The following is a 25,112-nucleotide window of genomic DNA, read 5'->3' as shown; positions in this document are numbered from 1 at the left end:
GTTATATTATGACAATCATCATTTGAACTTGATCACTGAACTCATTAAAATCCTTCTTTCTGACTTCGATTTATGTTGTTGGTTAGTGAATCTGCATAAATGCCCAGCATTTTTGATATAATATAAAGGATTTCTTAAAAGTTGCTTAAAAAAAATCATTCTTTTAGGCACACACAGATGTCAAGATTCAGTCTATGCATCTCAACAATGGTGAGGAGCAGAATATTCAATTAGGAAAAGTAAATTATATAGACAATTCAGATCATAATTTATTCATACCGCAATGCATGATGGGAGCCATTAATGAGTTGTGATTGGTGGCAGCCACTGCAACATGCTTTATTATTGTCACCATTGTTGAGATTCACAGGCTGATTATTGATGTCTGTGTTTTAAATGAATTTATCTGAATGTCTTTTGATCAGAATAATGTTTATTAAATATTTAGAATTATAAGTAAAGTACTGATAATCATAGGCTGAAGAATCACTAAACTGCTGCTAACAAGTTAAACCAAACTATCTCAATAAGTTTCCTTTTTCAGATCACAGCATGATTATGTCAAAACATAACCAACACTATAAGATAACATTTTACTTTGTTCATTGACTGTTATAAATCAATAACAGCAGACAAACAACAGTAAATATTAAAGTAGACATATAATGGTCTAGAGCCCAACTAAAGCAATCACCCATCACCTTAATGGTAACTTACAATTTGTGATTTGCTCCTTCAGTGATTCTGCTTGTTATCATCAGGTGTCTTCAATAATGCTCAATCATCACTAAATTAATCACTTAATTATTTCCTCAGCCCTAAATGCCGCTCCATCTGAAAGCAGGTGATGGCGATTTACTACTAATCAAGGAACCGGCTTTACTGACGAGATGCGCATAACAATCTCACGATATATATCGCACAGCCCTAGTGACTACGAGTGGGGGGTATCCTTCATTCTTTATAGTCGTCCCTCCCAGAACCGTCGCATAGACTGTGCGAACTGTGCAACCGCACAAAGCCTCGCGCCACCAGGAGGCCTTGCAATCCTGCTGTTTTTTATTTTTTTATTAATACATTAGTTAGGTATGATTTTGTATCAATGACATGTCTCTGTCAAGGTCACATAAAAAAAATGTAAAAAAAAAAGTAAAAAATCCAACAAATCAATCGAGTTTTTCATTGCGCTATGTTATTACGTAATGCATCCTCACAGAAGACGGGAAAGGGGGTAAGGAGCTAAAGCGAGGGAAAGCCGACATGTCAGCTGCAAGAGAATGCGACCGATTTCACAAGCACGAATCAGGTTCTGAGAAAAGGAAAAAAAATTAAAAGGAAGACTTTCATAAGTCACTGCGGGGATTGCTGGATAAATTTATCAGCACTTCCAGAGATGCGGTGGCAACAGCTAGCATCTGCATAACCCACGCCGACACTGTGGCAGAGCCTAGCGGGCTTCATCAACAGCAGGACGGGAACATGGGCACTGATGACGGTGAAGTTCAAGGTGAGGAATGAGGTTAAATATCTGTGGTCATAGGCATAATTTGCGGGTGGGACATGTCCCCACCACTTTTTGCCAGGGTTGATATTGTCCCCACCACTTTTTAAAAAATCTCCCGACAAGAATGTACCAATTCTACAAATAAGTAAAACATCAGTTAACTGGCAGAGCATTCATTTCGTTCGTTTTTTAAATAAGAGACGATCTAGCGCTGAAATGTGTTTTTTAAATCAAGTGATCAAAGTGCTCGTTGCCGCTGCAATCAGTGGCGCGGATACAGTGTTTTCTCGTGTGGCTCGCATACACGCCGCACTGTCTTCACTCGGACGCGCGCTTCAATCCGTTGCAGATACTCTATTCGTTCTGGTGAAATCACAAAACATAATGCACACAAACGTGTCCCTGCTTGATACACAACCACTGATGAACATAATCGGTATTGCAGCGAGATTATGCGTACAATAGAACAGCTAACGTTTCGTAAGTGTGACTGTTATTCATGCGCAATTGAGCATCCACATCAAAGAGCAGGGCCTCGCATTTCAAGTTCGCACAGGGCCTCGCACCCCACCTGCGACGGCACTGGTCCATTCCCCAAGGTTGTTTTCCCGAGGCTAAATCAAGATACATCTTAGCCATAACTGAGACATTGTTTAGATTTGTCAATCATATTTAATCATATTACTCTCTGTCTCGGTCATACATTCAGTCACATTAACTTTTGTCAGGTCATATAAAAGGACATACACATACATATATTAATAAGAATACGTATTGACACAACATTAATCTAATTACCATCATATTTCTAAGATTCTATGAATATAATTAAATGCACACCCTCCAAAATGATTGTGAAAAAAGGCATGATCCTCCCCGATAATTTATTGATTACTTCTGTACTGGTTTGCGCTAAAATATACACAATTATCTGTCTCTGACACACACACTTTTTAATAATCATAAAATGAAAATGTTCTCCATTGATGCTGACCCGTCATCCAATATAATCCACTGCTTGCCTGTCGTCTATATATTAGAACTGGTATCTCATATTCAGGATTCAGTATGCAGTCCCGGAGCTAGTAGGGCTGTAACGATATGCGATATGAAGCCGAAATCGTGACACTCAGATCCACAAACCTGTGTCACGGTGTGAGAAGGCAGAATCGCGACACATCCCTTCCAACTCCCAGAGTTATAATAAAGGAGTCCAGACAAAAATATCAGTCTACACATGCGTTTTATATTTAATATGAGGGAAATACACATACACAACTTTTAGGTGGCAAAATATGTTTTAGTAATTCTGTGAATTACACTGTGCAAACCAAAAGTAATACTACCCACCGGATGAAGGAGGGTTGGCTCTCCACAGAACATAAAATATTCATTTTATTTTATTTTTCGTGTTCGCATTTATGAGGAAAAAACAATGTTACGGGCGTGAGAGTTCTCCGTTACGGATGTGACTGCTCTGAAAGCGGCACTAAAAGACTGCTTTAAAACTTTCACAGAGACCTCAAACAGAAAGCACACAGCCTTTCTTTATAGTGAATTTCGTTTTGTATTACCGTAAAACTTCAAATAATAGCCCGGGCTTTTATTTTCCCAAATCGCCGAACTGCACCCCCAGATAACAAGCACAGTCGGGCCGATTCCGGCTGAAATGCGTCACTGTTGGCTCACTGTCGGCACCAGTGAACAGATAATGGGCCAGATCCGTGCCAACTGTGCATTACACATCTGGCTGACTGACGGCTTTTTCTGTATGGGCCAGCCTCGGCTGAAAGCAGTTGTACGTGTGTCAGGTCCATACTCGGTATAGCTGTGTATTTACAATCGGACCGAGTTCGTTTTGTCACAAGCGGGCCACTACTACAATTAAGGAACTCAGCCGCTTGAAAGAAGGTTTTGGCGGTTAATTTCATACTCGGTATAGCTGTGTGTATTTACAATCGGCCCGAGTTAGTTTTGTCACATGCGGGCCACTACTACAATTTAGGGCTGGGCGATTTAAATCGCGATATTGTTATGCGCATCTCGTCAGTAAAGCCGGTTCCTTGATTAGTAGTAAATCGCCATCACCTGCTTTCAGATGGAGCGGCATTTACTACAAAGAGCCGTAGTTAACTGACAAGCTGAGCCATTTCGCATTAATATTGCGGACGTATCGCCAGCGATAATTAATGCGATATGGCTCAGCTTGTCAGTTAACTACGGCTCGTTGTACACAGCAAAAACTCCAGTGTTAAATTAACAGTCCTGGGAGTGTGTATGAGTCCACACTCAAGAGTGTTTAAGTTAAAGCAGCACTCAGTAGCTTCGGGATTTCTTCGCTGTATTCTCGCTTTTTGCTCGCAGGTTTCTCTCTAGAGCTCCCCCCACAGCTTCGGAATAGATATTTGACAACACTGTTGTAAAAACTCTTTGGTGATTCTCAAACACCAGAGGCTAGTAGATCAACGACATCAAAGCAGATGGGACATTCTTTAAAACGTCTTCTTCCTTCGGGTTCGAACAGCATGAGGGAGCGCAATAATGACAGTATTTGAGCAGATTTCTTTTGGCCGTAAAGCAATTGTTTACATCGCGAGACCTGATATCAGGCGATACTTCCTGCCGCGGCTGCCGGCGGCCCGCCGTCTCAAAGTTGCAAGTGCGAATTTTCCGCTCACGGGCACCAGGGGGGTGCGAAACGACCACCATTCAACCCGAAATAAGTAATATAACCATTCCAATGACTCCGAAGCTGTTCAGTTAAGGTAAAAAAGTTACTTAGTTCACCTTTAATGAGATAATTAAGTGATTAATTTAGTGATGATTGATCATTATTGAAGACACCTGATGTTAACAAGCAGAATCACTGAAGGAGAAAATCACAAATTGTAAGTTACCGTTATGGCGATCAATGGTTGCTTTAGTTGGACTCTTGACCCATATATTATTAACTTTAGATTTTGTTTGTCTGTTGTTTATGAATTATAATCACCAGTTGAACAAAGAAAAAAGTGATCTGATGGTGTTGGTTATATTATGACAATCATCATTTGAACTTGATCACTGAACTCATTAAAATCCTTCTTTCTGACTTCGATTTATGTTGTTGGTTAGTGAATCTGCATAAATGCTTAGAATTTTTGATATAATATAAAGGATTTCTTAAAAGTTGTTTAAAAAAAATCATTCTTTTAGGCACACACAGACATCAAGATTCAGTCTATGTATCTCAACAATGGTGAGGAGCAGAATATTCAATTATGGAAAAGTAAATTATATACACAATTCAGATCATAATTTATTCATACCGCAATGCATGATGGGAGCCATTAATGAGTTGTGATTGGTGGCAGCCACTGCAACATGCTTTATTATTGTCACCATTGTTGAGATTCACAGGCTGATTATTGATGTCTGTGTTTTAAATGAATTTATCTGAATGTCTTTTGATCAAAATGATGTTTATTAAATATTTTGAATTATAAGTAAAGTACTGATAATCATAGGCTGAAGAATCACTAAACTGCTGCTAAACCAAACTATCTCAATAAGTTTCCTTTTTCTGATCACAGCATGATTGTCAAAACATAACCAACACTATAAAATAACATTTTACTTTGTTCATTTAACTGTTATAAATCAATAACAGCAGACAAACAACTGTAAATATTACAGTAAACATATAATGGTCTAGAGCAGTGGTTCCCAAACCTGTCCTGGAGGACCACCAACACTGCACGTTTTCTTTGTCTCCCTAATCAAACACACCTGATTCAACTCATCAGCTCATTAACCCATGTGATAATGAGCTGATGAGTTGAATCATGTGTGTTTGATTAGGGAGACAAAGAAAACGTGCAGTGTTGGTGGTCCTCCAGGAGAGGTTTAAGAACCACTGGTCTAGAGCGCAACTAAGGCAAACACCCATCACCTTAATGGTAACTTACAATTTGTGATTTTCTTCTTCAGTGATTCTGCTTGTTAACATCAGGTGTCTTCAATAATGCTCAATCATCACTAAATTAATCACTTAATTATCTCCTCAGCCCTAAATGCCGCTTCATCTGAAAGCAGGTGATGGTGATTTACTACTAATCAAGGAACCGGCTTTACTGACGAGATGCGCATAACAATATCGCGGTTTAAATCGCCCAGCCCTACTACAATTAAGGAACTCAGCCGCTTGAAAAAAGGTTTGGGCGGTTAATTTAAATCCTGAGGAAGATTCTGCAGACGCAGACCAACGTTTTCGAGAGGAATCATTCATCTGAAAAAACGAGTAAGTAATTTAATTCATTTATTGTTCTAGTGCTGTTTGATGTATTAATTGTCAAGATAAATAGTTTTGTTTTATATCTAACGTTAGATCAGATGTTTACGATGATAATACGTTAACGTTAGATCCAATGGTCCCGGAGAGAGTGTTGATGAGAAGGCCTAACCTTACGGTCTCTTTTTAGAGTAAATGTGAGTCTTTTTTATTAGAAAGACTGCTGTGCTGTATCCAGTGCACTGTGATTTTGGCTAATGAAATGATATTGAGTTATACGGTATTCCTGAGCTCAAATTTAGTCAGCCAATTCGTCTTTTTCAACGAGTGATTAACGTTAGTTCATAGGAGTCGAATCATAGGAGTCGGACTAACGTTACGCTTTCGGTGCCATATCTATACAGGCGACTCTTTCTGATTTGATTCACTAACCTCTCAAAAGAGTCATTTATTTGTGATTCGAACTACACTGACCACAGTGTACTAACTTACGTGGAGACATGTAGGCTACAATCGGAAATAAAAAAATAAGATTTATTTGCTTTTAACACTGCTGTGGGGAACTCCGAAACGGAAAAGCGTTGTAACGTTAGATACATAAGAGCTGCAAAATAAGTGCAGCTTCTTAATTAATTGTCTTTGGCACGTCTTGTGTTCTTGAATGTAGCCTAATCTGCGTTAGCATTTTAGAGTTAAAGAAAAATGTAAAGCGTAGGCTATATATCACTGTGTAATGTTATTAAAATGGTAGTTCTTAACATTTTACTGCAGAGGGGATTACTATGATTATGATCGAACATCTGAATGCACTGTTTGGAATCTGACCCAACACTTTTTACAGATAATTTTGTAACACTACAATAAGGTTTCATTCGTTAATATAAGTTTAACTACATTAGTTAAGATGGACTAAGAATGCACAATACTTAAAGGGGGGGGTGAAATGCTCATTTTCACTCAATCTCCTGTTAATCTTGAGTACCTATAGAGTAATATTGCATCCTTCATATCTCCAAAAAGTCTTTTGTTTTATTATATTTTTAAAAGAAAGATAGGCTGTACCGAGTCTTTCCGGAAAAAAACGAGCGGCTGGAGGCGTGCCGTGTTGGCGAAGCTTAGCTGTGCTAACGCGCCGAGCTAGTGACAACACACAGAGACATTTGTTCAACAGTTTTACTCACCGTCCGGTTCCAACGCACGGCCGCGAACCTTTATCATTGTGACTGCTCGATCCTTAAGCATTAGACGATCTGCAAATCCGTCGATCTGGGCTTTGTTTATAAAACAATCATCGTCGAAATGCAGGGAACAACAGTCTTACACAACTCCGTTTATGCTCAGGAAAACAAACTCCATCCACGGGTTCCTTAACGCTGGGTTCTTTGGGAATCTGTGCAGGGTTGTCTTGCCCTGGCAACCAAAAACACACTTCTTTGGTGACATTGACTTCCCAAAAGCCGGGCAGGGCGTTTTGATGGCGAACTGCTTTCACTCTCTTGCTCTGGTTTACGAGTGCGCCCGCGATCTTACCGGAGAAGTGCCCTTAGGACCCATATAAGGAAATTCCGCTCTATCTTACGTAAGACAGAGCCATACTCGAAAAAAACTTTCCGAAACTTGTGACAAACTGGAAAGGAGTATTTTTGGAACAAAAATACTCCTTCAAACGTACAACTTAGTTTTTTTAACTTTGTCCATGTTTAGCATGGGAATCCAACTCTTTACCAGTGTAAAAAACTCAGTATGCATGAAATAGCATTTCACCCCACCTTTAAGCATTTATTAATCTTAGTTCATTTTCATTTTAACATTTGCTAATGCATTATTAAAATCAAAAGTTGTATTTGTTAACATAGTTAATGCACAGTGAACTCATTTTTATTATAATTTTTTATTGTACTTTTATTAACTAATGTTAACAAAGACTGGAACAAATGTATTGTTCATTGGTAATGTTAGTTAACACATTAACTAGCCTAATTTTAACAATTGAGACCTTATTGTAAAGCGTTACCTATATTTTAAACTGCTGTGTGAACTCTGGCAACAACATTTGTTAAACCTATGTGCTTAAACTAATGGTTAAGATTTAATATTGACCTCACAATATCTATTCCTTTATTTAAAAGATGCGGTTCAGAGAAACCCTCACAGCTAATGCTGCTGAGATGGAGGTTGAGGGATCATGGACTGGCAGCAGATCGTGGGGCAGACATAAGATAAGTTTAAATCTATTTAAAAGTCCCTTTGGCGATTCCACGATCTAGTGCTTCTTCTGGTTCAGTTCAGAAAAAGCCTACGTCGGCTAATCCCATTGGTGGTCTGAGGATTACTGTGAGGAATAACCGGCCAGGTGAAAGACCCCCACGGGCCCCTCAATCCTCCGTGACGCTGCCATCAGAGTCTTTGATGGAGACAGCCAGGCCATCTCGTGTGGCTCCGGTTGTTTCCTTCGGAGCTCCACCGGAGGACCAGATGTCGATTGCTGTATCGGAGGGAGAGCGGTCATCTTCTGGGGATGACGACCCGGCTGCGTTGCCCCCTTCGGGTGTGGCAGCGTTGTCCAAGTCGGACCCGGAGATGGCAGCTATGCTTACCCGGGTGGCCGCGAGTGTTGGGCTCGTGTGGAATCCTCCACCGTGTCTCGAACCCTCGCGGCTCGACGATTGCTATCTTCGGGCGGGCCGTGCTGGTTCCTAGCGCGCCGCTCCAGTGCCTTTCTTTCCAGAAGTGCATGACGAGATGATGAGATTGTGGACGGCCCCTCTGGCGGCCCGACACAGGTCGACTCCCTCCTCCTCCCTCACCGCTCTCAATGGCAGGGACATGGTGCTTCAGCATCTCAGTCGGTTGGGCTTCAGGTCAACTGGGACAAGAGCAAACTCTGCCCCACGCAGAGGATCTCTTATCTTGGTATGGAGCTGGACTTAGTTGGTCAGACTGCGCGCGCCTCACGGAGGCATGCAGTTTCGGGTCTGTGGACGGGGCCCCAACTGCATTGGCACATCAACTGCCTAGAGTTGCAAGCAGTATCCTTAGCCTTGTGCCGCCTCAGAGGCTTACTTCGTCACAGGCATGTACTGGTCCGTACGGACAGCACTGCGACCGTTGCGTACATCAACCGCCAGGGTGGTCTACGCTCCCGTCGTATGTCGTGACTCTCCCGCCATCTCCTCCTTTGGAATCAGAAGCATCTGAGGTCGCTTCGAGCCATTCATGTCCCTGGTGTGCTCAACCGTGCAGCCGGCGAGCTCTCACGGCAGCCACCCCTTCCGGGAGAATGGTGATTCCATCCCCAGGTGGTCCAGCTGATATGGGAAATCTTCGGAGCCGCTCAGATAGATCAGTTTGCCTCTCCGGACACGACCCATTGCCAGCTGTTTTATTCCCTGACCGAAGGAACTCTCGGCACGGATGCACTAGCGCACAGCTGGCCCCAGGGCCTTCACAAATATGCATTTCCCCCAGTGAGCCTTCTCGCACAGACTTTGTGCAAGATCAGGGAGGACGAGGAGCAAGTCCTGCTTGTTGCGCCGTATTGGCCCAACCGGACTTGGTTTGCAGAACTCATGCTCCTCGCGACAGCCCCTCCTTGGCCGATTCCTCTGAGGAAAGACCTTCTCTCTCAGAGACGGGGCACTCTATGGCACCCCCGTCCAGACCTCTGGAAACTCCATGTCTGGTCCCTGGACGGGACGAGGAGGTTCTAGGTGGCCTACCACAGGCCGTGGTAGACACCATCACTTCCGCTAGAGCCCCCTCTACGAGGCGCCTCTATGCGTTGAAGTGGAACCTATTCGTCAGTTGGTGCTCTTCCCGCCGGGAAGACCCCCGAACTTGCCAGATCAGTGTCGTGCTTTCCTTCCTGCAAGATGGGTTGGAGCGAAGGCTGTCTCCCTCCACCCTCAAAGTGTATGTTGCTGCAATAGCCGCATATCATGATGCAGTATAAGGTATGTCTTTGGGAAAGCACGACCTGATCCTCAGGTTCCTCAGGGGTGCTAGGAGATTGAATCCTCATCGTAATCAGCACCCCGTACCCTCTTGGGATCTGACTTTAGTGCTCAGAGCACTCCAGAATCCACCATTTGAGCCCTTGCAGTCGATTTAAATATTCTGTCAATGAAGACAGCTCTCCTGCTCGCTTTGGCATCCATCAAGAGGGTAGGGGACCTGCAGACATTTTCGGTCAACGAATCGTGCCTAGAGTTCGCGCCGGACTTCTCTCAGGCGCCTCGCTGACAGATATCTGTATCTGTATTCGTGTAGAACCTGTTTCCTCCCGTGTACTCGCTTTGGCCAGTAGCGTGAGGAATTAGGTTAGGGTCGGCTTGCTACGCCATTCTCGCCCCAGGGGCCAGATACGTGCGTTTTCCTGCTCCGTTGGTTACCCAACAAATGGTTAACCTCATGAGTTCCTCCGTCAACCCCCCCCACCCCCCGGCGTCAGGCAAGGTGGATCGCCGGTCGCTAGGCTTGCTACCTCTTTCTTGAGCTAAGTACAGGCTGGGGTTCTATGTAGTGGTCCCTACGGCGACCCATAGGTGTTTTTCCACGATTCGGTTACCCTCCGGGTTAGCCAGTGTCTTCCCCTTGACAGACTCTGTCTGTCGTCTCTGCTGAGTACGCTCACACCCTCCGGGCTGGGACTACCTCAGAGACTGGCATGTGTTCACTACCCTACGGGCTACTACACATGTGTATTCCTAGTGCCTCCCTTCGGGCAGGTTTTGGGCTCCACACTTCTACATCTTGGGCACGCTTTCACAGTGTTATCCAATGTCCACTGAGCGGGTCTTGCGGAACAGCAGTGTGACTCTTCCCAGCTAAGCTTCCACACATAAGAGATAAGTTTCAAGAAACTGCTGCTGAAGCTTAGGCAGGGCGCTGGAAGAGGCCAGCACCATGGCGTTTTATTAGGGATCCCAATTCGTTGGAAACTCCTCTGACGAGACGTAGGAGTTCCCGAACGAAAGGGAACGTCTTGGTTACGTATGGTAACCCTTGTTCCCTGAGTAGGGAACGGAGACATCTTGTCCCGTCGCCATGCTGCTGTACCTTCGCGGAGGACTGGACACCGTCTGGCTCCTCAGCGAAAAGCATTTGTGTATGTGCTTGCATCCGCCTTTATACCCGCACTCGTAGGCGGGCTGCGGAATGCAAATGTTGCATGCCAATGTTCATTGGCTCGTTTTAATTCACTAGAAGGCCATTGGTCTCCCTAGCGTGATCCCAATTCGTTGTAAACTCCTCCGACGAGACGTCTCCGTTCCCTACTCAGGGAACGAGGGTTACCATACGTAACCGAGACGTTTTCTTGTTCTTGTCATTGTCATGTTTCTGTGTCTTGTCATGTGAATCCCTGTTTGTCATGTGATCCTCTCATGTGTCTTGTCATTGGTTAATCATCTGGTTCATTGTTCACAGGTGTCCCTTGTCTAATAATTAATCTGTGTATTGAAGCCCTCATGTTTGCCCTGTGTCTTTGTTGAGTATTGTATGAATGTTTTGAGTTGTGAATGGTTCTTGTTCTTGTTTTACCAGTTAACAGTTTCCAGCCTTTGTTTTATGTTTGATAATTAAAGTTGCATTTGGGTTCTCTACATCTGGCCTCTAGTGGATTTCGTTACAAATATTATAATATTTTCATTAGCTGAAATAAATTAAAAGAAAAAAAAACCTGCTCTGGTGTTGGTTCCTCCTGCAGTGTGTGACTCAAACATCAGACCTGCATCACTGAAAACCCCCATACTCTCCCTTCCACCTCCTGCCGTACAGCCGGTGTCATGCTTCTCTATGACGTCCCAGATCTGAAGGTGCAAAAAAGACACCAGTTATGTGCGTTTTATGCCAGAAACGGGGAGATTAGATGTTTTCGCAATGACGTCTGAAGAAGGTCCTTCACCTGAGTCTGAGTGAGTCTGTTCTTGTTAAGGACATGCACAGCCTTGTCAACCACCACCAGCCCAACTCTAGCTCCAGGATCTCCAGTTATCTGCAGCTTGACCTCATCTCCTGTGCCATAGGTATTCATCTTGCCCTTCACCTGAAGCTTGAGCTGTCATTAAAATGAGAGATGCTGTGTCAGTAAAACAGACTTAAGGGTAAGTTCACCCAAAAATGAAAATTCTGTCATTAATTACTGCCCTTCATGTCGTTGCAGACCCGTAAGACCCTCAGAATGCAAATTAAGATATTTTTGATGAAATCTAAGAGCTTTCAAGGCAACTTTTAAGGCCCAGAAAGGTAGTAGAGACATCATTAAAATAGTCCTAAATGTGACTACAGTGGTTCAAACTTAATGTTATGAAGCGACGAGAATATGCCTTTTATTCATTATTTATTTTTTCATTTCCTGTGTCAGTCTCTGATGTTGTTCACGTGAGCACCACGACGCATGCGTGTGATGCTGTCGCAGGAGCCGGCCAATACTGAGCCAGCGTTCTGACATCGAACCCGGAAGTGCTCCACTGTGTTTACTACGTGAACAGCGTCAGAGGCTGATACAGAATAGAAGAAATTGTTGAATAAAGTCACTATTTTTTTGTTTTGTTTTGGCGCACAAGAAGTATTGTCGTCGCTTCATAAGATTAAGGTTGAACCACTGTAGTCACATTTAGGAATATTTTAACGATGTCTTTACTACCTTTCTGGGCCTTGAAAGTTGCAATGATGTTGCAGTCTATGGAGAGATCAGAAAGCTCTCAGATCTCATCAAAAATATCTTCATTTGCATTCTGAGTGTCTTACGGGTCTGAAACGACATGAAGGGGAGTTATTAATGACAGAATTTTCATTTTGGGGTAAACTATCCCTTTAGTTGCTTGGCATATCAATAATTTCTTGTGATGGTTGACCCACCGTTCCCATGCACGTGTCCTTCACGTCGACCCAGACTGAATCAGACACCACCTCAGACGAGCCCACATGATAATAAGCCACAAAGCGGAAGGACGGCACCATGTCTCTGGTTACAGTTAGAGATAGCGTCACTAGAGCTTGTCCTTTCCTCTTGAACCTGTCTGCTTTAACAATCTGACCTTTACTTAAGATCTGAAAATGAGGAAGATGAGTTAACAGTATTTATGATATTCATATGATTTCAAACACAAGCTGTTGAAGTTAATCAAATATTGACTAAATAAAATTTATACATTTGTGGTGCAGCTGAATAAGAAATAACTATAATCTTTACCATGTATGTGTAATCTTGATCTTTGACTCCTGGACTTTGTCCAGTATTGAGATTGACTGTCATTTGACCACCGATCTGAAGCTCTGCAGCATCAATGCCAATGTGAAAGTAGTTTTTGGAGCCGTCTTTGGGAATGTAGTTCAGAGCTGTCATCGTCTTCACTGCCTGCTGTCCATCTGTTAATTGTGGATCTTTGGTCTTTGCCTGGAAAGAATACATTTGTTTTCTAATGTACTGTGTACTATATGCTCCATTGCTTTTTCAACATATGTTAACTGACATATGTTAACATGTGTGACCCTGGATGACAAAACCAGTCACAAGTAGCACGGGTATATTTGTGGCAATAGCCAACAATACATTGTATTGTATGCAGAAGTGTAAAGTCCAGGTTCAGAAAGTAAAAGTCCTCCTCAGTATTTTGTTCCAAACACCTGCATTTGCTAATTCAGCCAAGAGAGAGTACTAATTAGTGAAATCAGATGACTGAGTTTATGGGTGGAATAAACATATCTGCCATATATGAACAGACTTCTACTTTCTGACCCCTGGACTATTTGTCCAGTCTACTTTGACACCTCTGATTGTATGGGTCAAAAGTATTGATTTTTCTTTTATGCCAAAAATCACTAGGGTATTAAGTAAAGATAAAGATATTTTGTACATTTCTTACCATAAATATATAAAATTTATTTTTGTGAGTAAATTCAGCACAATCGCAAACATAAATGGACAACTTAAAAGGTGATTTTCTCAATGTTTAGATTTTTTTGCACCCTCAGATTCCAGATTTGGACCAAATATTGCCCTAACAAACCATACATCAATGGAAAGCTTATTTATTCAGCTTTCAGTTTATGTATAAATATCAATTTTGAAAAATTGACCCATGTGACTGGTTTTGTGGTCCAGGGTCACATATACTAATTATCCACTTGTTCACCAGTGAAAGTGACTAAGCATTAGTTGAGTTTGCAGGTCTTACAGTGATCTGCAGTGTAGAAGATCCTCCTGGAGTGTTGATGGTAACCTTCCCAATGCCATTGGCTCTTGTTTGACCTCTGACCCCTCCAGGATTGACCTCCACTTCCACATTCTCAGCAGGAGTCTGGTCAGGATTTGTTACGTAAACCTTTTATAGAACCCAGAGGAAAATTAATGAAATTCTTCTATAGTTTCTACAACCATTCAGTTTCTTAACTTTATAGTTAACAGCTTTCAATTGTAAATCAGTGTAGATTTCTGGGATGAGACGTTGTAACATTGCCGGCAACTTAGCGTTACAAGCGATGGCATTGAGTGTGTCATTAATTTGAGAACTGCTCAACTTTATGCAAATGACAGGTGAAAAATGCCAATTGCTAAAAGGTTCGAATAGTGAGATCTGTAATGAGTGTTTCAAAATCTGCCAATTGTTCAGTATATTGGTGCTGATGAGTGAATGTTATCTTAACAGTATCCTAATGGTATCATAAAAGCAATTGCTTGCAGATATGGTGTGTTTTACCAGAATAGCCAGTCTGCTAATTTTATACTAATTTTCAGAGTTTAATGTGTAAAATCAGCTACTGTTTCATACCGAGACACTGAAGGGCATCCCAGGTTTGAAGAATTGTGGTGTTCTTTTGAAGTGGATGGTGTACGGTGACGTCACAATCTGAATGCCTCTCCTTTCTGCTTCCACCATTTCACTGCCTGAAACACACACACACACACACACACACACACACACACACACACACACACACACACACACACACACACACACACACACACACACACACACACACACACACACACACACACACACACACACACACACAGGATTAGCCACTCATATACAATTACACACAGGCATGTAAACATACAGATGTACAGTATCTGTTGAGTCTTACCACTTTCTGTTAAAAGACTGACTGAAACATAGATTGATCGTTCAACCAGCTGCTTAATGTCTGGAAATGTCTTAGTGATCATCTCCCTGGTCAGTTCTGCTGTACCTTCTCCTTCCCTAATCTATTCATATGAGAAAGACAATAACAGTCTAAGATGCAGTAAAAATGTAACTTCTTGTAAATTCTAGGTAAGGAGAAATGAGATCCTAGATGATTTAATGTCTCTCACCTGGACTTTTTGAAGAGAAGAAGGAATACTTGTTTTCTTCTCACCGTCCATCACACCAAACATCACAAACGCATTTCCTTCCACCTTCTCTCCAAACAGGTACCTATAAAAGCACAGGCAATTTCTGCTGTAAAAACTGAACAGTGACGACAACTGTCCCTGATCCACATCTGCGTTCATTACATAGAAAAATTAGCTTGGACATTTTCTGTTCCACTGAAGAAGGAAAGGAGACATTTTACCATTTAACTTCGATCTGACCATTAAAATTACGTTAGCTGGTGTAACCCAATGATGTCAGTTTGGGCTTGCCCAGAGCAGAACCACACTGCCAATCCAAACTGTATGCTAATTGTCAATTACCTTTGACGGAAGTGGTCCTGACAGAATTACATACAAATCTATTTTAAATCAGTATTTACTCACATTATAGATTTATTTTCAATACAATAAAGCAGAACATATGTTGTCTTACATGGCTTCAATGTCGACTGTCAGGCTCTCGTCACCCACATAGAAGAATGACTTACTGGGTCTTAATTTCACTTCAAATGTTGGAAGCACTATAAACCAAACCAGAGAAAAGACACAAATAAATAAATATTTTTGAAAAAACAAAACTTCCAAGGCACTCGCATGGTTAAGGGTAAAAGGCCTTAGTTATTGGGCAAAGCATTTTGGTTAACACAGCCTTTCTCTGTATACTGTATCCTCAGTAGTGCCTTGTAATATTTTGTTGTTTCATTCTCTCATATCCAATGAGAACCAATGGCTCCACATGAGCTTATACCCCCTTTAGCACACTCAGCTGTCTTGTTTTAAAATAAATATTTTTCATTTGTTATTCATACACAACACACACTTTGTTGACACACATCTTACCATATTCTTTGACCTCAAAGTCTGCAGTAAACTTCTTCTGAGGAGTGTTTGTGTACCGAGTGACAACCTTCCAGATCCCAGGACTGAAACATACAGAACACAAACATGAACATGTCCGATTTTTATGATTACTTTATTATTATATTTTTATGATATTAAAACAGACGATAACATCATGAACAGGATAATTATTTTTTCTAATACAGTAATATATTGTCCTGAATTAGACACAATAGAGCTGGTAAGTCCCACCCCTTCCGCTAATCCCCCTGGACCTCTAGGTTGAAAAATCGTCAATGCAAGTGAATGGGAGAAAATAATTATTTTCTGGTCCCGTTTGAATTTTGCCATGAATGTGAACATATGTTGTCTGTGAATTTTTTATATAACTTTTCGTGTAAAGAATGCTAGAATTTAGCAGGTAGAAGTTTGATACGGGTAGACTTTGTGTGAGAGCACTTTGTGGACTACAACTCTTCGCTGCTTTCGATGCGTTTGAAACGTCACCACCACTCGCACACGGACACTAGCTCACGGATCCCGCTAAACTGTGTCTTTGGTGCACTTCACCGCCTTCTTTCAGGGAGAGGACAAAATCGTTGAAGTTGGTGAAAACCACGGGTAAGTCAACTTCATGGGGTGACGTCACATAGGCGACATGTAGTCTTTCTCGTTATGTCTTTTCCACAACTGCTAGCCGAAGAATCATACCATATACTGTCAAACTTGTAACATGAAAAGTTATATACAAAATTCACAGACAACATATGTTCAATTCATGGCACAATTCAAACGGGATCAGAAAATAATTATTTTCTCCCATTCACTTGCATTGACGGTTTTTCAACTTTGAGGTCCAGCGGGGTTAGCGGAGGGGCGGGACTTACCAGCTCTATAGACAATCAAAATTAAGTTTTGTCAGTTCACTCAGGTTGAATATCTTCTGTCAGCGTTTCACACACCTGGCAACCTCAGGAATGGCGTAGCTTCCAGACTTCATCCCTTTCACTGGATATATCTTCTCTGATGAAACTGTGATGCCTTGTGGATTCTTCAGAAACACAGAAATCAGCATTAACACTGTGTGTTAGGGCTGTGCGATATATATCGTGAGATTTTTATGCGCATCTCGTCAGTAAAGCCGGTTCCTTGATTAGTAGTAAATCACCATCACCTGCTTTCAGATGGAGCGGCATTTAGGGCTGAGGAGATAATTAAGTGATTAATTTAGTGATGATTGAGCATTATTGAAGACACCTGATGTTAACAAGCAGAATCACTGAAGAAGAAAATCACAAATTGTAAGTTACCATTAAGGTGATGGGTGTTTGCTTTAGTTGGGCTCTAGACCATTATATGTGTACTTTAATATTTACTGTTGTTTGTCTGCTGTTATTGATTTATAACAGTTAAATGAACAAAGTAAAATGTTATCTATCTTATAGTGTTGGTTATGTTTTGACATAATCATGCTGTGATCTGAAAAAGGAAACTTATTGAGATAGTTTGGTTTAACTTGTCAGCTGCAGTTTAGTGATTCTTCAGCCTATGATTATCAGTATTTTACTTATAATTCTAAATATTTAATAAACATTGTTCTGATCAAAAGACATTCAGATAAATTCATTTAAAACACAGACATCAATAATCAGCCTGTGAATCTCAACAATGGTGACAATAATAAAGCATGTTGCAGTGGCTGCCACCAATCACAACTCATTAATGGCTCCCATCATGCATTGCGGTATGAATAAATTATGATCTGAATTGTCTATGTAATTTACTTTTCCTAATTGAATATTCTGCTCCTCACCATTGTTGAGATGCATAGACTGAATCTTGACATCTGTGTGTGCCTAAAAGAATGATTTTTTTTTTAAGCAACTTTTAAGAAATCCTTTAAATTATATAAAAAATGCTGGGCATTTATGCAGATTCACTAACCAACAACATAAATCGAAGTCAGAAAGAAGGATTTTAATGAGTTCAGTGATCAAGTTCAAATGATGATTGTCATAATATAACCTACACCATCAGATCACTTTTTTTTTCTTTGTTTATCTGTCAGTTATAACTCAGATACAGCAGCCAAATAAAATCTAAAGTACCCGTATTTTTCGGACTATAAGTCGCTCCGGAGTATAAGTCGCATCAGTCAAAAAATGCCTCATGAAGTGAAAAAAAACATATATAAGTCGCACTGGACTATAAGTCGCATTTATTTAGAAATTTATTTCACAAAATCCAAGACCAAGAACAGACATTTAATCAGGAAAGGCAAGTTATTCAACTACACAGTAGCACACAGAACAACAGACTGAATAGGTGTCCAGTATGTTAACGTAACACATTAACGCCCGTTTCACACATACTCCGTTTGTAGTGCGTATATTTTTCCGTACCCTTGTTAACAGGTCAGAGCTTTCACAATGCACGCGGTTGCAGTCCGTCGATCCGTTCCAGGTGCGGTGCGTATACAGCAGTGCAGCGATCGTTTCCGCACCGAGTCTATTTTTGCTGTGCTTCACGCGCTGAATTAAAGTGACAGCGCATGGTTTGTGGTCAAAATGAATACAGATTGACATGAAAATGTAGTAATTTCATCATAAATGCATTTAATTAAATACTAGCCTACTATTTTTCACAGTCATCTTTTTACTTCAAGCGTTGGTAAATCAAGGAAAACTACAATTTACTTCAACAAGGCGACATAATGAACAACACTCGTCTCATTCGTGGAGGTGGAAAAACAAGTTATTTGTGACATGCAAGATTTATTGTATAAAGATTTAAATTATGCAAAAGAAAGGGTATGAGTCTGCTGTTTTTGTCAATTTTAAGTTTTAATTTAAAATGTATGCGATTTTAATATAAGTGCATGGTTAAATATTTTACCACTTGCTTGAGCAACTTAATTTATAATTATATAGAAGTAATGCATTGAATAATAGTTTGTTTAAATTGTGTTTAAACGTGAATACGTCTATTAAAGAGTATACGTATAAAGAGAATCACAATGCTGACAAAAAACTTTTTCTTTTTTTTTAAATAAAATTTGCTGATAACTTCTGGATTTGAAATACAATGTGTTTGGGGTTACAGCCGCGGGTCAGTTACGCACTGCAAACGCAGCTTATGTGAAAGCACTTTAGCGCGTGCTGCTCCTGCACAGCATATGCACTGCACACGTTATTCAGCTACACAATAGCATAAAGAACAAATATCTGGGAGGCTGAATAAGCTAAATTAACATAAGCCAGCGAGTCCAACAAGCAAGTTACCAGTACAAGTTCACCAAGCTCCCGCGATCTCATTCCTCATCATTTTCTTCATCATCCGTGTCGCTTCTGAACAACTCCGCCAACTAGAGCGCCCCCTCGCGGCTGTAGACGGTAATGTTTTCTCTTGGTTCATCTCAGTCTGAATTAATTTTGATATATAAGTCGCACCTGACTATAAGTCGCAGGACCAGCCAAACTATGAAAAAAAGTGCGACTTATAGTCCGGAAAATACGGTAAACATATAATGGTCTAGACTAGAGCCCAACTAAAGCAAACACCCATCACCTTAATGGTAACTTACAATTTGTGATTTTCTCCTTCAGTGATTCTGCTTGTTAACATCAGGTGTCTTCAATAATGTTCAATCATCACTAAATTAATCACTTAATTATCTCATTAACTTAAACACTCTTGAGTGTGGACTCATACACTCCCAGGAGTGTTAATTTAACACTGGATGTTTCGCTGTGTACAAAGAGCCGTAGTTAACTGACAAGCTGAGCCATATCGCATTAATTATCGCTGGCGATACGTCCGCGATATTAATGGGATATGGCTCAGCTTGTCAGTTAATTACGGCTCTTTGTAGTAAATGCCGCTCCATCTGAAAGCAGGTGATGGTGATTTACTACTAATCAAGGAACCGGCTTTACTGATGAGATGCGCACAACAATCTCACGATATATATCGCACAGCCCTACTGTGTGTTTACTGAGATCAGCAGTGTACATGCTCATTACAGCTGAAATGTCTACAGTGTGTGCGTGTGTGTGTGTGTGTGTGTTATAACAGTGTGCTTTTATTAAACTGTATACCATGATCTCCACCGTGACTCCAGTCTGACTAAGTGGTTTCAGGTTGGGCGTCAGAGAGAAAATCCTATATTGAACTGCAAAGGATGTCAAAGCAAAAAAGGAAATACGAGTTATGTTTGGTTGGTTTTCAGTAGATTCAAACCCTGATAAAAGCAGCAGTCAGTTTAAGAAAAAACATTCATGATGACGTAACTGTTACGGTTCCCAGTTCTCCAACAGTAACCACCAACGAGCACCCTCGCCTGAATACTGATTTTCTCCTGAACTCCAAATCCCACTATGCATCTCTCATGTGCTGATTACCTTCCACCTGTGTGTAATGATCTCTCATCTCTAGCACTATATCAACCATACTCACGGCTCACTCTTTGCGAAGTCTCACTGTTGTGCTGCATATCTGAGCGTTTCTAGTTAATTCTGCAAGACCCGTGTCTGTGACCCTCGCTTTCTCTAACACTCTCTGATTGTCTGCAGCCTGCCTATTGACCCTCTGCCTGAACCTGGATTCTGTTTGTCTGCTGCCTGCCCTTTGATCTCCCGCTTGGCTCTCTTCACGCTTCTGCTCGCCCCTCTATTTAATCTACGCAGTGGTTGACCTTTGCCTAGAGACTTTGTTCAATAAATTGTTGCAAATGGATCTGACTCCGTCTTCTGATTCACAACAGTAACATGTTTAAAGTTCACACTGTGCATTAATTCACTCTATATTTGTCATGTTTTAGCACATACTCGTACCTCTGCTAGCAGGCGTGTAGATGGGCTTGTCTGTTTGTACAAATATATATCCAGACTGGAATGAGACCATGACCACTTTCTCCAGAGTGTGAGATAGAAACTGAGCTTGTAGATACACATACTGCTTCTCCAGAGGATCATCAGAGAAGAAGTCCTTATCATCAGGGATCTAAAGAATAGATAATGAATTAGTCCTTTGCAAATTTTGAATGAAAGAAAAAGCATTTTTCAATTTACAAACAAAAATTTACATATTGTAAATTACATAAAGTGGCATCACCTTTATATCTGTAAGGATCTGGTAATTGTTTTCTGCAGTCAGTGTCACTGTTTTGTCTGTTATCTCCCTGTCTTTCTTTGGGAAGTTCTTCACTGAGATTCTCACGTTCATGCTTCCTCCAGAGTAATCCTGAGCCTCCACAAACACGTTCTCTGAGGAACCCACTCTCAGCAAATTAGGAGCTGACAGAACAAACCTGAGGAGATAAAATCACAGCGTTTGAAATCTTAAAAACTGATTATTAGTAACTCTATGAGCAAACGGTGTGTTTAATACTCACAGCGGGGCACACAGTGTGAGGAGGGGTGAGGAGAGAAGAACAACAGTCAGACACAGCAGCTTCACCTCCATCGTGTCTGTGTGTGTGTGTGTGTGTGTGTGTGTGTGTGAACCTGCAGCAGCTCAGATTTATACCCGCCTCCGTCACCCTCACAGTCCAAACTTCTATTTATCTATCTATCTATTTGCTTGCTTTTTTTGTTTGCAGTTTGTTTTACTGGAAATTACACAAGGGAGTATTTAAGGTCACCCATGTTGAATTAAACAATATAGCAAATATTGCTATGTTTAAAATAACCTTTTTGAATTTTTATTTTGTAAATGGATACTTTGATTTCTCTCAGGGAACTGAATTTATTTAACATAAACATTCAGAATCAAAGAGCAATAGTTCAGATTTGTCCACTAGACTTCGTTTAGTGACTCCTCCTGTAAGCTTGTCATTGTTACTCCAGCAAATGGAGATCATTTCATGATCGGCAGGCTTGAAAACCACATGAAGATGTCTATCATGAAAGAACACGTTTGCTGTTGTCAATCAAATTGAGGGCAGTTTTCCCGTAAATGACCTGCAAATAACAGTAATGTAAATGGTACCTTTGGTAAATTGGCAGCTGCTCTGTTGATTTTTTAGGGGTCATGAAATGTCTAAACTGCAGACCTGTAATGATGTCTGAAAGTTTGATTTTTGTTTTTTTCAGCGATGTCAAAACATCCAATGAGCAGCAGTTCTAATGTCACTGGAGAACCTTTTTAAGTTTCACAAAGTTATATTTTTTTTTGTTATTTACAAAACCATTAATGCACTGATTATGTAAAGAACCCTAACATAATAATAATAATAATAATAATAATAATAATAATAATAATAATAATAATAATAATGAAACTTCCAGAACCTTTTAATCTCCAGCCACATAGCACTTCAAAAACCTTACAAAGCAAAACTGAACATGATTATTTTCTGAACTACACTGTTAGATCTTGCCAGGTTTTTTTACAGTAAAATTTACTTGTTAATTGTACAGTTCTTTACTGTAATCTACAGTATGTTACTGTAAAAATGCACTAAATTAAAACTCGAGTTAACTAAATGAACTTGCAGAAACCGACTGCCTTAAAGGGTTAGTTCACCCAAAAATGAAAATTCTGTCAGTAATTACTCACCCTCATGTTGTTCCAACCCCATAAGACATTCATTCATCTTCGGAACACAAATTAAGATATTTTTGATGAAATCTGAGAGCTGTCTCACTTCTCCATAGGCTTCTAAGGGACTGAAACTTGCTGGTTATTAAAAAGTTATTAAAGAGATCGTTAATATAGTCCAAGTGACTACAGTGGCTCAATCTTAAGTATATCAAGCGACGAGAATACTTTTTGTGTGCAATTTTTTTAAAAAAAAATAACGACTTTACTCCACTATTCATTTCATTCTCTCTCTGAGCCTTGAGTTGGTTCACGTAGTGCAGGGGTCGGCAAGTAACTTTGGCCATGGGCCAATATTTTTTTTAGCCAGTAGATGGCGGGCCAGCTACACAGAGTAGGCCTATGGATACAAATTAAATACTCTTATATAGGCCTATGATCGCGGAATATGATGGGTCCGTCACCGTCCGTGGATCATTCGTTCAATCGTTTTTTCAAATTAAAACCAAAAGTAAAAAGATGAAAAACGACTTGTTTTTCCATTCCTGAACTAAAATGAAAAAACGAATAATGACGGGTTTTCTGATTTTCTGATTGTGCTCAGATCAAAAATAGAAAAAAATTATTACTGGATTAGACAAATTTTAATTTTGATTTTTAATTTTTAATTTAACACCTTTTAAACAGATCAAGTACTATTGTGTTAACAGATTACAGCCATTTTAATAAAGGTGTGAATAGCAATCATGCCTCATTCGCTTACAGTCCGACTTTTTAACTTTATTCCTTTTTTATTATTATTATTTATTCGGGACACACACATACACACCTATGGTTTAAGGAGGTCTGCGCGGGACTGTTTTTTTTTTTTTTTTTGTCCCGCTCCCACAAGGTTCTATTCAGCAACCGCTTAAAATACACTCGATGTTCACCCGCTTTATTTCCCGACCTGACGGGTCCGCAAAATTTAGATCTCGTTTCCATAATCTCACATTCAAATGTCTCTAAAAGAAAGTCTCGGAAAGAAGGAGATTAAGTAGCCTATAATAATTATAAATGCTATACAAAAATTGTGTTCGTGTCAATATAAATATTAGGCTATTTTAACATTATACTGTCAGCAGAGGAAAAAAAAATGCCACAGAAAAAAATTTGGAAATATAAATAACAAATTATAGGACAAAGCCTATCACTGTAAAAAAGAATACATTGATTTTATTGATATCTAATTAATAAAAATGAGGCAACAGATTACAAGCAATATTATTAATAAAATTTTACAAATTAGAATTGAGTAATAATTAATCAAATGAATTCCTTAAAAGTTAACCATTTAAAATGAGTAAAATTTACTAAATATCTTTTATTGCCAACATTGAAGACACCTGGTGTTAACAAGCAGAATCACTGAAGGAGAAAACCATAATTAAAGTTACCATTGTGGAGATCAGTGTGTGTTTTAGTTGGGCTCTTGACCCTTAAATTATTAACTTTAAGTTTTGTTTGGCTGCTGTACATGAGTTATAACAGCCAGATGAACAAAGAGAAAAGGTGATCTGATGGTGTTGATTGTGTTTTAACATAATCATTAACCTGTTAACCGTTGCCAGAGCGCGGGCGCACTGAAGCGGTTTTTTTTATAAATAGTTCAAAGTTACTATCAGATTTAATGTTATACCTTGACAAACTATACATCATTACAAAGATATAAGACTCAAGTTTCAGAATTTGACCACTATTGTATTCTGAGAAACTTATAGCGACAGTTATTTCTTAATTTGTGTCAGGAGTTATGAAATGAAAAAATGAGTCGATACCTTTGATATGAATTATGCGCGTCAGCCGCTTTCATTCATAAAAAACTCCTGTGCCGTCGTCATGACAGCGATACACAAAACAACGTCCTTCCGGGCTTTTAGCTAAAAAATGTGCAGATTTGGAGAAATATTGATATATTCTCATAGGTTTACATCAGATTTCTATAGACAGGAATAATATTTATTGAATTTATACCCAAATGCGTCGATGTAATCATTATGAGCGTTTGTATACTCTGTTAATGCGTTTTCAATTCATACCAATAGCATGAGGGCGCCCTCGCCGCCCTGTGCACAGTATTAGAACATGAAGAAGTGCCATAATCATGTGACAATCCAGGAAGCCTCGAACACACACACAGCTAACAACAGATCGCGCTGTAACATGGAGATACAGTCGTTTTGAAGACAATAAACATGTTTGCTATGATATTTGAGTTACCTGTGTTTTTCAATCCATGCCAGGTATTTCCATAATAATAGATTATATTTATAATGTAATGCTAATCTATATAGACTATCATTGTGCAGAACAGTATACAATAGTATATTTTCTGTCTGATTTTTTTATCTGAAGCCAAATTAGATCACAGAAAATTATTTAAAATACTCGATTTGCTTTATAAAGTAAGTTTATAAGCACAAACATGGTTTTAATCTCATAAATTGGCGTGTATTGATGGTGTGCTAAGCTAACATGCTAGCTAGCCCTAGGTGCACCTGCCACCTAGAAGTTATATTTTTATTATTTTTTGAACGCTTACTGAAATGTTTCTTTAT

The 25,112-nt window shown here is 40.0% G+C and overlaps 1 protein-coding gene across 1 annotated transcript in view; it reads right to left on the bottom strand.

The window, feature by feature from the left end:
* LOC308688217 (complement C3-like) overlaps positions 1-21,509 on the bottom strand; it is a 108,706-nt gene extending 87,197 nt beyond the window's left edge. The window contains exons 1-15 of the mRNA XM_081361142.1: positions 21,368-21,509; positions 21,088-21,283; positions 20,808-20,976; positions 20,073-20,146; positions 16,938-17,026; positions 15,976-16,058; positions 15,569-15,656; positions 15,094-15,196; positions 14,865-14,985; positions 14,549-14,664; positions 13,955-14,101; positions 12,970-13,173; positions 12,636-12,827; positions 11,680-11,832; positions 11,455-11,584 (exon numbers count right to left, since the gene is read on the bottom strand). Of these exons, the coding sequence (XP_081217268.1) occupies positions 11,455-11,584; positions 11,680-11,832; positions 12,636-12,827; positions 12,970-13,173; positions 13,955-14,101; positions 14,549-14,664; positions 14,865-14,985; positions 15,094-15,196; positions 15,569-15,656; positions 15,976-16,058; positions 16,938-17,026; positions 20,073-20,146; positions 20,808-20,976; positions 21,088-21,283; positions 21,368-21,438 (1,936 nt within the window). The 5' untranslated portion in view covers positions 21,439-21,509. The remainder of the gene's footprint in view (positions 1-11,454; positions 11,585-11,679; positions 11,833-12,635; positions 12,828-12,969; positions 13,174-13,954; positions 14,102-14,548; positions 14,665-14,864; positions 14,986-15,093; positions 15,197-15,568; positions 15,657-15,975; positions 16,059-16,937; positions 17,027-20,072; positions 20,147-20,807; positions 20,977-21,087; positions 21,284-21,367) is intronic.
* Positions 21,510-25,112: the final 3,603 nt, after the last annotated feature.

This window comes from Scardinius erythrophthalmus (genome assembly GCF_964197995.2).
Source record: "Scardinius erythrophthalmus genome assembly, chromosome: 3".
In the NCBI taxonomy this organism is placed as follows: Eukaryota; Metazoa; Chordata; class Actinopteri; order Cypriniformes; family Leuciscidae; genus Scardinius; species Scardinius erythrophthalmus.
The sequence above is the reverse complement of the archived record's forward strand: the minus strand, read 5'-3'. Positions and strand labels throughout refer to the sequence as shown.